We start from the raw sequence: 12,580 nt of genomic DNA, 5'->3' as shown, positions 1-12,580 counted from the left end.
TCTTATGCTGGGTTGACCCCTGAGGAACAAGCAGATCAGTCATATAGATAGACATTAAAGGACAACACTTTTCTAGTTGTATGTTTTTCTCATTTTCTCATTAAGATTAAATTCCCCCAATCCACTCCATTATCACAATATTACATTATAGTCAACACGATGCATCACTGTAAACGTCTGTTTTTCAGTTTTGCCCGAATCAACTTTATAAAGTAACAAGGATTAACTTTGCGTTCTATGGAAAGTAGTTTTGTTTATGGCAGACTTAAGTGTAAAAAAAATATATAAAAAAATCACTGCACGACAACCAGGCACCACGCACTTCATCGTCCTGACTTTCAAGGCAAAATGACTGCTAATAGCTTCCATCTGCTGGCCGCATTGGACATCGGTGCAAACGAGTGGCACTGACATGAAAATGGTCCCCATTAAGTGGAGGAGTCCCCTGCCTTCTAAGTCACCTTTATAAAACGCTTAATTCACAGTTTTTCACAGAAATGGATGGAGCTCTTAAGGCTGAGGCTGTCTCTGTAAGCTGTGTTTAATGATGTTTGAACAGATTAGGATCCCATGGCTTCTTAGCTGAGAGCTAAGTGTGGCATCAACTAGGTGAGGGGTCGGCAACCTTTACTATCAAAAGAGCCATTTTGTCCCCCCCCCCAAAATAAAAATCCGTCTGGAGCCAGAAAACATTTGAGTCTTGTAATGAAAGTAACACAGCCTATTAAGTCTAAATTTGCCTATCAAAATTACTAATAGGTTTAAACGAGCATTCATTAAATTTTACCACATGTGGCTACTCTGCGGTGGGCTATTTGTGATTATTTAGTACCTTAACTTTGCAGTTCCTTTACAATAATCCCATGTTTTGTTGCATTTATGTAATTATAGAACTACAATAAAGAAAACTGTTTACATTTTTGTTATTTTTACTAGGGGATGCTATTGCCAACAAAACACAAAACTGAACAAAAACCCAGTTCAGTGCGAGGTAGTCGTTTTTCCTCATCCACGTGCAGCAACCAACCATCGGGCCTGAGCATAAAACACAACAGCTAAGGATCATTCAACTGACTGACAAAATCACAACTCACAACTTATCAAAACAGTTACTTTGTTGCAAAATGTGATTGCTCTTTCAAGAACGTCACTGCAGATCTTCTCTATATCAGGGCTGCACTGCTGGCTCTCATCTGTGAGCCGGGAGCGCCGTATTTGGACTATCACAGAAGAATCAGTTCATCTGGACACGATGTTTATTGAGAGAAAAGTTTCATCAGTCTAGACTGACTGTAGCTATCCCCACCCTTATAAACAATACAGCGGCATAACGATAGAAACCAACCATCAGTTTCATATGCATATTGCCATGACCATTAACTAGAGTTTCAATGGCCATGTGTACTAGTCACAGAAGATTGGGGGATGTTTGCAATCACAGCATTGTAAGATGGTGACAGATGTACTCTTACACCCTCCTCGGTTCAGGGATGGTTGTTTCCTCTTCACATAGATGGCCTTTGACTCCCCGTTCAAACCAGTGTTCGTCCCTAACAAGGATGTGCACACAATCATCCTGAAAAGAGTGGCCTCTGGCCTGTAGATGGGTGTGAACTGCAGAGTCCTGGCCTGACATGTTAGCTCTCCTGTGTTGTGCAATTCTCTTGGCTGTTTAGTTTCCTTGATATACAAGTCACAGCAATCTTCCTGGCACTTAAAAGCATAAACTACATTGCTTTGTTTGTGCCGGGGGACCCAGTCCTTGGGGTGGACCAACTTCTGTTGCAGCGTGTTTTGGGGTTTGAAAGCAACTGAGATGCGGTGTTTGGAAAATACATGTCTCAACTATTCCAACACTCCCACCACATACAGAATCACCACCGGTTTGAGCTTAGACAGCTGTTGTCTTTCTCCCTTCGATCGGCTGGTGCACTGTTTGGGCGTCTTCCTGCATTTGACAAATGCTCAGTTAGGATAACCACACTTAACCAGGGCCTGTTTAGCGTGGGATATCTCCCCTTCCCCGGCCTCTGTGTCGGTGGGGACGTTGTCAACTTGGTGGTACAGCATCCTGATGACTCCTAGTTTGTGCTCCGGTGGATGATGAGAGTCAAACCTTAAGTACTGATCAGTATGTCTGTGAATGTTCTCATTCTGTAAGCTGTGTTTAATGTTTAATGTTCTCATACTGATCAGTATGTGTTGGTTTATGGTAAACATCAGCAATCAAACATCAAACACTGGGGGGGTGCTAAGAGTACATCTGTCACCATCTTACAATGCTGTGATTGCATCCATTCCCCAGTCCTCTGTGAATTGTACATATTCATTGCCATCGAAACTCTAGTTAATGATTACGGCAATTTGCATATGAAACTGATCATTATTTTCAGTCATTATGCCACTGTATTGTTTATAAGGGTGGGGGTACCTGCAGTCAGTCGAGACTGAAGAGGTCACTTAGATGAGTGATGAAACGTTTCTCAATAAAAGTTGTGTCCAGATGAACTGACTCAACTTTCTGTGGGGTTCTTACCTGAATTGTTGAGCATACATAAGGACAAATATTTGGTCTATGTAGTTCATATGCTTGAAGTAGGGAGAGACTCAATACTAGCCACCGCTACTGAGGTACAGCAAAGTTTAGAGGGGCAGGCACCGGCCATAGATGTAGGCCATGACACACATTTTAGTTGATAAAATGTTAAAACTTTTTTTTTCTTAATTCGGTGTGGAGAACGTAAGAATCACTTTAGGTCTACAACCATGATAAATTAAAATTAAAATGTTAAAAAGAACTGTTATTCATTTCCATATAATTTTGTCAAAGCCACTGGAGAGGGGCAAAAGAGCCGTATGTGGCAAGGCAAGCCGGACTCCCAAGCTAGATGGAGAGGACTTGTGACTATGGGGAATGTGAGGGGGAATTTAGTCTTTTCATATCATTGATCATTTGTTGACAAGGAAAATAGCATGAAATTATACCAGTGTTATCCTTTTAAAAAAAAAAAAAGAGTGTCAACTTTCATACAAATGCAAGACAAAAACAGGCTGAAATAATGAGGCTCACATGCTGTCTGTGTGAAGCCAGCCAAAATAGGTTGACTGTGAAAATCAGTGTGAAATCCATAAGCTTAGCCTTCCCCTCCATTCACAGTAGTAATGCCGACGGGGGTATAGGGAAATATCAATACACTTGAGTGTTGCAATGTTATCTTTCACAGTATTTTATCAATTTTCCAAAACACTCCATCAATACTAACGATTACGCACAAAGGGAGACGTGGCGGTGGCACTGCTTCTTTGTGTTGTTTCCGTCTCTGACCACTAGGCGGCAGCTGCAGTGTTGTAACAGGGCTGCACAGCTACAGCAGCAGCAGAAGCAGCTGGTTCCACTGATCAGTTACTCTGAGTTTATGTATATTGAGGAATTTTCTTTTGGACTCTTTCTAAGAGTTAGACAAAATATTGAAACACATCACAATGTCTGTAGTATCATAATATATCGCAATATATTGAATCGTGACATTTGTATCGATCCACCGATATACAAATTATAACACTAAATTGTTGCCAATACCCAGCCCTTGTCTGTCATTCATGACCTAAATAAAGTGTAGGACTATATGCTAGTTTGTGTGTGTAGTCATGCTGGCAGTACTGTCCTAGTTGAAAATGAGGACTGACCTCCATGTTCATGCGAGCATGTGTTAACGATCAAAATCTGACTCTATGCAGCAGGTTTTATTAAACCAGACAGACTATCACGTGAACGTTATGACGTTACTTAGTGACATGAATACTTATGAGCCCCTGAACCGAGATCCAGGTGGTGGTTACAAGCAAAAGGTGATAGATTGTCTGAAGCTGTTAGAACAGGACAATGCTATTGACAGAATGTTGTACCATAGATTATATTCAGAGGAAGCTACACCTAGTCTGTATGGGTAATCGAAGACACATAAACAGGATGTGCCATTATGGCCTATTGTTTTTATGATTAACTCAGTGACCTATAACATCTCTAAGTTTCTTGTATCTATTCTTAACCTGTTGGTAGGCAGTAATGAACATCACATTCAGAATACTGGATTTTGTGGATAAGGTGAGGGACATCATTATGGAGGAGGATGTTGATGAAGCAGTGGAGGTAGTCTATGAAATTACAAAACGACCCCACCCTTAGCAATAGGACCACCATTAACACTGACCAAGTGTGTCTGCTCCTGAAGCTGTCTTCAGTCCACATACTTCACATACAGGGGGTAGTACTATAGGCAGAGGTATGGGTGTGCTATGGGGTCCCCAGTTCCACCTATCGGGGCCAAATTGTACATGGAGGAAGTGGAAAAGAGGGCTCTGATGTCCTATCCAGGGACACCACCTGGCCATTGGTTCAGATTTGTGGACGACACCTGGGTTAAAATTAAATCTCAGGACGTACCACATTTCCCTGACCACATTAACTCTGTGGACAACCACATCAAGATCACCAGGGAGGATGTGAAAAATGACAGGTTATCCTTCTTAGACTGTGAAATTGAAATTTGTAAAAAAGAAAAAAGAAAAAAAGAAATTGCAATTGATGATGGGAGACATTTGATTGTTGATGTTTACCATAAACAACACATACTGATCAGTACTTGTCAAAGCCAGGAAGACGCCCATATACTGTACCAGCCGATCGAAGAGAGGAGAAGGACAACAGCTGTCTAAGCATAAAGAAAGTGGTGATTCTGTACGTGGTGGGAGTGTCGGAAAAGCTGAGATGCGTATTTTCCAAACACCATGTCTCAGTTGCTTTCAAACCCCAAAACACGCTGTGCCAGAAATTGGTCCACCCCAAGGATTGGGTCCCCTGGCACAAACAGCAATATACTGTACGCTGTTAAGTGTCGGGAGGCTTGCCATGACTTATACATTGGGGAAATCAAACAGACGCTGGCCAAGAGAATGACACAACACAGGAGAGCTAACACGTCAGACCAGGACTCGGCAGTCTACACCCACCTACAGGCCAGTGGCCACTCTTTCAAGGATGAGGATGTGCACATGCTTGATAGGGAGGAACGCTGGTTTGAACAGGGAGTCAAAGAGGCCACTTATGTGAAGAGGGAACGACCATCCCTGAACCAAGGGGGGATAAGAGTACATCTGTCGCCATTTTACAATGCTGTGATTGCAACCATTCCCAAATCCTCTGTGAAGAGTACACATGGCCATTATAAGTCAAGTTAATGGTCACGGCAATTTGCATATGAAACTGGTCGTTGGTTTCGGTCATTATGCCACTGCATTGTTTATAAGGGTGAGGATACCTGCAGTCAGTTGAGACTGACGAAGTCACTTTGATGAGTGATGAAACGTTTCTTCCACTAGACACTGTATCCGGATGAACTGATTCACCTCTCTGTGATCTATGCAGCAGAGTCCTGCATGAATTTCGATGACCGAGTTAAAGCTGACCCCCTGGCCTCAGATACCAGACCAGGTATCAGCACTACAAACAGGAATCTGGATAACCAGCCTTGTAGGTCAGCAATCTGTCAGGGACAAGATCGGGGTCAGGGAATGGAACAGGCCTCCAGGTGAGACCCCACCTGATTACATGGTGTGTGTGTGTGACATGAAATCAGCATGCAGTCTGACAACTTACAATTTACTGGACATGAAGTCCTAGCCCCATTAAGAAACAGTGCTGGATGACACACCAACCAATGATGAACTACAATTTTAATCCCTGATAATGCGTTAGGGACTCAATGCTTGCCCTGGTAATTTTCTATTAGTGGGCGCGGGTGGTGAGGTCTAGGTAAGTTATCGACCGGGGTGGATGTTGTTGAAATTTTTGCCTGGCCCGCTTCCTTTACTCTGTTTTGTCATCATACCTATGTTACGGTTGAACTTTCCATTACACAACACTTGCAAGTAGTCCATTTCACTTTGCTAACTATGTTCCTTAAAAAAAAGAAAAAAAAAGCACACACTGTGAAAATGTGAGTAGTCTCGGCCCACTTTAAGTCACCTTTCAACTTGTTGGAACGTTCACCTGAGTGGAAAGTAAAGCGATCCAAAATAAATTGAATTTGAGATGTGACATGCTGTAGCCAGTGTGTTATAAGCCACGTCCACCATGTGCGAACCCGGTCAGCACCAGAATACAAGACAGCTCGTGACACCTACATTGTTAACAGTGCTGCAACTATCCTGTATTGGTTTATTATGAGTTTCATTGCATGTCGTGGACAACATAATTCACAATCAGAGCTGCAGATTATTCTTTTGAAAACCTGTAATGCAACGGTCCGGTAAAGTGAACTTTTGTTGCACACACGTCTTCATTTCCACTGAAAACGAGAACATTCAATTTCACATTTCACTGTTGAAGGGGAACCATAGCCACTAACTAACGCCTATGGCTGGGGAAACACTGGGATTGTTCCTCCTTTGATTCGTCTTCTTCTTTTCTCAGCAGAGGGACTGAACACTGGCAAGACAAGAGGGCAAAGAAACACCCCACACATCCTTCGGGGGCTGAATTGTCGCCGTCTGGGGTTTCCGTAGCAACCCCGTCTGTGTATCCCAGAAACTTTGAGAGCCGGGTTGCTGTGATTGGCACGCACCATTGTGAGCCTGCAGAACGCCGTCGCTTTCACTGCGCCCTTGTTTACAGTGCTGACCACAAGCCCAGCAGGTTAAACCAGCACACTGATTCATCATCAGAACAAAGTGCGAGACAAACACCCAAAGGGTCCCATTCAGCCACCGTATTCAGACTGTCGAGAGGAGGAGCATGGCTTCTGGGATTGCCTGCCTTCAGCAGGGCCCTTACAAGCCTTTGATTACAGACAGAGAGTTACCCACTTGCAATCTAAAGCGTAGCTTTAGAAGAAAGCCACTTTATTTTGGTCATTGTACAAGTTACAATGAAATGTGTTCTCTGCATTTAACCCATCCTATCATACAGGAGCAGTGGGCAGCTGCAGCGCCCGGGGACCAACTCCAGTTCTTCTTTCCATTGCCTTGCTCAGGGGCACAGGCAGGAGTATTACCCCTAATATGCATGTCTTTTTGATGGTGGGAGGAAACCAGAGCACCCAGAGGAAACCCACACAGACACGGGGAGAACATGCAAACCCCACACAGAAAGGACCTGGGACGGCCTGGGGTTTGAACCTTCTTGGTGGGAGGCAATAGTGCTAACCACTAGGCCATCGCGCCGCCGTGTACATACAATGTTTAAGATATGACATGAGGTTGATGGGTGTTATCAGGAGGGCATGTAAAACTCAGTGGATATATGGGCATCTCAGGGGGGGTAACAATGAACAGCAGCTTTTACAACAGCTGCGCCACTGGTGATTGTCTGAACACCATGTGCGTTCATGTTTACGCACACGTGAAGAAACACACACACATACACACACCTCTTCTGCATGAAATCTGAGCAAAACTGAAAGAGCCACAGCGTATTACTTACCTCAAATTCTCCCTTTGTGTACTTGGCATCAGGAACGCTCACTATTTCATCATCCCCAAACTCTGGAAACCCCTGCAGGTGGAGTGCAAGTAGTTTCTGTGTTATTTTCAACAAAACATCATTTGTGCTTCTGTGGCCAGTTTGATGTGGATCAGTATTAAGGGACCTGGGGCTTTAGTGGACACAGTGAAAAATCCTTGACGGCCTCTTACGTTAAAGTGCCAGAGGGTGAGAGCAGCGATGACCATGGCGGTGGTGGTCCTGCCTTTGCCATTGGAGCAGTTGAATACAAAGGCTGAATTGGACTCCTCAGCCAAGGCACTCTTCATCGCCTCCATCAGCTTGTCAAAGTCCTAATGATATATACACATACACACATACACAGAAATGTAGTTCAGGTACACAAAAACACACCAAAAGGTCTCGTCTTTTTCAACGCTAGCACTGAATTGAATAAATTAAAGTAACAATATTTCTATATTACATTATTATCGGTAAGGAGGCAAAAATAACATACGTGAGAGGGAGATCAAAATGTAGCTTACTACAATAACTTTTTGATACATTCTTTCCAATTGTTGCAAAATTCATTCATTCAAGTATACCAAACAATAACAATGAAAGTGATAGAGTGATAGATAGACAGATAGACAGACAGACAGACAGATAGACAGATAGATAGATAGATAGATAGATAGATAGATAGATAGATAGATAGATAGATAGATAGATAGATAGCTAGATAGATAATGCTGTGAGGTAATCAGGGGCATCAGTGAAGAGAAAAAAAAACTAAGCTCAACAACAATACTTTCATACCTTGCATATATTCTGAGGGTGTGTATGCAAAATTGCTGTCGTATGCTTTTTATTGTAAGGTTGAGGTTGTTTTCTTAAGACAGTAACAATCACCACCACCGGAGGGCGCACAAAGCTCAGTCATTTTTATCTTTGCATCGCATGCAACCAGCGAAGTACCTCTGAAACTTGCTATTAACCTGCTGTTAAATCAAAACGTGTGTGTGTGTGTTTCACTGAAAGTGTGTCAGTTGCCTGTCATCTACCCCTTTAAAATTACCTCCTCTCTAGGTGCGCTACATTCGGGCAGAGGGATGCGTTTGTAGATCAGGCCTTGGTGAGAGCTTTTGTGCTGGTTGAAGGCCTCTTGGACGCTCAGGCAGCTCTTAAACATCTTCATCTGTTTGTCCTGCTCCAGTGTCACCTCAAGCCACTTCTGTGCTCGCAGGATCTCCTCTTTCAGAGACATCTCCAGTTTCTGCAGAGCCATAAGAGCTGCACATTAAGGCATATGACTATCTCAAATGAAAGGGTTTTTATTTATTTATTTGTTTTGTTTGTTTATTTATTTATTTAATCTTTGCTCATTGCCACCATGCACCTCTATTAGCTGCGGGTCAGAAGAAGGAACAGAAATGTGTTGGTCCAGACGAGAGGGCTCCCTGGTGGTGAACACCTGGCCATTCCCTTCCAACACCAGCTCCTCCTGCAGGTTAACCCACAGCACGTGGCCATGCTTCCTCTTCTCATCCGTCAAGTGGGCCAACACCGCACTGCTAGCCTGCGTACAGGAAATGACGAGTCAGAAGGCGAGTGGCTGGACGTCTTACTTAGAGATGTGACCGCCACATCATCGTCATAAGTTTCTAATTGTTCTAGCACTATTGGAAATGCTTATCAGCGTGGCAGTGCATATTTACGAGAGACCAGAAACATTGACGGGTGAGTATAGTCATGCTATTGCTGGGCAATACGGAAAATATTATTACTACGATTATCGTGGGGAATTTTACTTGAGATCCATGTATATCACAGTATCTATTTACTTACTCAAATTTTCACATTGAACTTCATGCAAAGTATTTTATCATACCAAAGCTGTTTTTCAAACTTCCTGATATACTTCAGACTCATTTTGTGAGAACCTTCAGGTTACAGATTTGGGTTATCATTAATGTAGACAATAGAATTGTGTATCACAATATGGCATTATCTGTGTTTCATCCAGATAGAATAACACTGAAAGACGATAAATGATAATACTGAAACACTGCCCGGTCCTAAGTCATGGATTTGCAAACTGTAAGCAGTATTACAAACATTGCCAATGCTTATGGTTTTCTTCCTCTCGGGCTGTGAGTCACCCTCAGCCTTTAATTTGGACATGTTTACATGGCAAACTTGCACAATACTGCACAACAGACAAAGACATACACAAAGTCTAAATGATAAACTGAACTGTAGACTTCACCTTGGGCCCTAATCTCCTCTGTGCGACTAAAGAGTTTATTCACGACTTCTGTGATAAGCTGGGCCCTTATCAGTTGACCCACTGCCAAAATAAACAAGGTTATTTGTATTCACATCATCGTATGAGTGATACCGTTGCCAGCTGGCTGTACCTCTGATGTTGGCTGCGCCATCCCATAAACAGGCATTTTGGGAACGCGTCTGAAGTTGGCCACCTTCATCTCCTTCACTGTGCTGAGCACGTCTGGAGCCAAGTACTCATCCGCAACCTGCAGAAACACATTCACTTACCCAACATAATACATTCATAATATACAGAGCATTTGCACACCTACATACAGGTTCTGGTGTCACAACAACATGGCATCCTAAAATAAAGATAAAAAAACTACAACTTTGGGGGCGTCCGGGTAGCACAGGGGTCTATTCTGTTGCCTACCAACACAGGGATTGCCAGTTCGAATCCCCGTGTTACCTCCGGCTTGGTTGGGCGTCCCTACAGCCACAATTGGCCGTGTCTGCGAGTGGGAAGCCGCATGTGGGTGTGTGTCCTGGTCGCTGCACTAGCGCCTCCTCTGGTCGTGCTATGCCCCCCTGGCGAACTCCTCACTGTCAGGTGAAGAGAAGCAGCTCCACATGTATCGAAGGAGGCATGTGGTAGTCTGCAGCCCTCCCCGGATCGGCAGAGGGGGTGGAGCAGCAACCGGGATGGCTCGGAAGAATGGGGTAATTGGCCAGATACAATTGGGAGAAAAGGGGGGGGGGGGTTCTTTAACTGCTCGGGAAAATAGTACAAGTACAATTGGGGAGAAAAGGGGGAAAATACAAAAAAGTACAACTTCAGTGCGAGCGAGGGGAATGGACACATGTATAGCAGGACATGTGCATGTATTGTCAATTGTCTCACCAAGACGCGGGCTCCTCGTGTGACGAGGTCAGCGGGGGCCGAAAGCTCTGATAAATCCATGCAGGCCAGTAACCTGTACAACCACGCATGGCAGCACATCCACTGGCTGAAGTTGGACGCAAAGGCAAGAGGATACTGCAACACACAAGGGTGCAAACAACACCTCATTAGAGCTTCGAATGATCACTATAATGGTGAATATTACACAGCAATTCAAACAAATTCCTAGTTACTGTAAAGAGAATTGAATTGCGGGGGGGGGGGGGTTACCTGTTCATGAAGGTATGCGTTAAACACAATCAAGTAGAAGTAGCGCTCCAAACTCTGCATTGTTCGGTGCAGAAAGTACTCTTTGGTGCTGCTTCCCTGAAAAAAACAAACACACGCGCATTAAAGGAGTTAGTACCAAAAAAATAAGTGCCGCTAAAAAGGGGACTTTCAGAAATAAAGGAAAAATTCAACTACATCATTAAGTTGGAAGGTACAGGGAATCAAATCAAAACCAAATCCAAATCTAAGTCAAAGCCAGTGTTTCCACTTTCTTGAATACTTTTGAGTTTTCAGCAAGCAACGTCATTTAACTAAATCTGTAATACGGACAAGAGGTCATATATATCTACACAGGAGAGAAAGATGTTATTAAGTCTATTGTAATACAGTCCGTTTATGAATATTGATGGAGTTATTACCTGTGCAACCAAAATCTTGCTGGCTGTTTTCATAGTGCCCTGAAGGGTTGTTTAAAATAACATGTTTGTTTATTTGATGCGATCGGTGCAACTGCAGCACAAGCCCCAGATACAGCAACAACTTCAATCGTGTATGAGGGCAACCTAGCAGTGGTGCCACAACCTCCATCATGTACGCCATTAAACTGGATCCCCATCAGTTATCACAGGCCTCTTCAATGGCCCATTGTTGATAATGATGCCTTTTAAATTTTCCTCACTGCTTTCATAGCCTACTTTCCACTGCAGTATGCTTACAACAAAGGAACGCCTGCCTGAAATCAAACCACAATTGAACACAGAGCCACATAAAGTTGTGTGCACGCTCACCACAGATACACATCGAGTGGTTTTATAGATAATCCACTGCAGTGAGGGGGTTGCAGGAAGACGACGATTAATAAAGATCAATGAAAAGGATTATTCGAGCAGTAATAAATGTGCCGACAATTTCCTCAAGCCTAGACTTCGTAAAAATTATTTGGAAGAGTTGGCCACGTGTTAGTACGGAAATGTAAACAGAGTCAATGACTGGAGAAGGACTCGTCCTCAAAGGGCAACACAACATATAGTGAGATCTGCAGACGAACGTGAACTGTTTGCAAAGAATTTCCCGGGCCGGCAAGTCTGTGCAAATGGCAGAAGCCACAGCCAGTATGATGTTTTATCTAACCTCATACAAATGATTTTTTTCCCTACTGCGGCCTCTGTATATTACTGGCCTCATTCAGCAGAACATGGGCTGACCACAGATCGCTTGTAAAGTCAGGGTTGACGTACAAGGTGCCACAAACCGAGTTACTACTACATCACTGTTTGCCGACAGGGCATCACCCACCTGAATTTGATAATCTTCTCCGAGTCCTTCCAGCTTACTCTTGTTCTCGTATATTGCTTCTCTGATGTTGTGCATTTCAGAACACAGGGCAATAGCCTGATCAACCTAACAGATGTAAATAAAAGATGTGGTCAGATGGGCTCCCCTAGTCTGAGGAAAGAAATAATCATAGACAAACAATACTTTTTTGGTTGAATCAAGAGTTAATTTACCTCCTCCATGAGCTGCGGCCCATTTGGCAGCTTGTTGATCAGGGACTGAATGACTTGAAACAGCGGCTTGGAGTCCGACGCTGCTGCCTCCTCAGCTCTAAAAAGTCAGGCAAACTAGGTCAACTTCCATCTTTGCTGGCAATAAAC

At 43.5% G+C, this 12,580-nt stretch overlaps 1 protein-coding gene across 6 annotated transcripts in view; it reads right to left on the bottom strand.

Annotated features, from left to right (window-relative positions):
- The window catches only part of pald1a (phosphatase domain containing paladin 1a), a 71,484-nt gene that overhangs the window by 39,915 nt on the left and 18,989 nt on the right, over positions 1-12,580 (bottom strand). For all 6 annotated transcript variants that reach the window (XM_056297341.1, XM_056297337.1, XM_056297338.1 and 3 more), the window contains 9 exons: positions 12,434-12,530; positions 12,222-12,326; positions 10,926-11,021; positions 10,656-10,790; positions 9,901-10,017; positions 8,880-9,059; positions 8,559-8,756; positions 7,693-7,833; positions 7,481-7,552 (listed from right to left, as the gene is read on the bottom strand). In XM_056297341.1, coding sequence (XP_056153316.1) covers positions 7,481-7,552; positions 7,693-7,833; positions 8,559-8,756; positions 8,880-9,059; positions 9,901-10,017; positions 10,656-10,790; positions 10,926-11,021; positions 12,222-12,326; positions 12,434-12,530 — 1,141 coding nt within the window. The remainder of the gene's footprint in view (positions 1-7,480; positions 7,553-7,692; positions 7,834-8,558; positions 8,757-8,879; positions 9,060-9,900; positions 10,018-10,655; positions 10,791-10,925; positions 11,022-12,221; positions 12,327-12,433; positions 12,531-12,580) is intronic.

The sequence above is a fragment of the Lampris incognitus genome, chromosome 17 (genome assembly GCF_029633865.1).
Source record: "Lampris incognitus isolate fLamInc1 chromosome 17, fLamInc1.hap2, whole genome shotgun sequence".
NCBI classification, from domain to species: domain Eukaryota; kingdom Metazoa; phylum Chordata; class Actinopteri; order Lampriformes; family Lampridae; genus Lampris; species Lampris incognitus.
The sequence above is the reverse complement of the archived record's forward strand: the minus strand, read 5'-3'. Positions and strand labels throughout refer to the sequence as shown.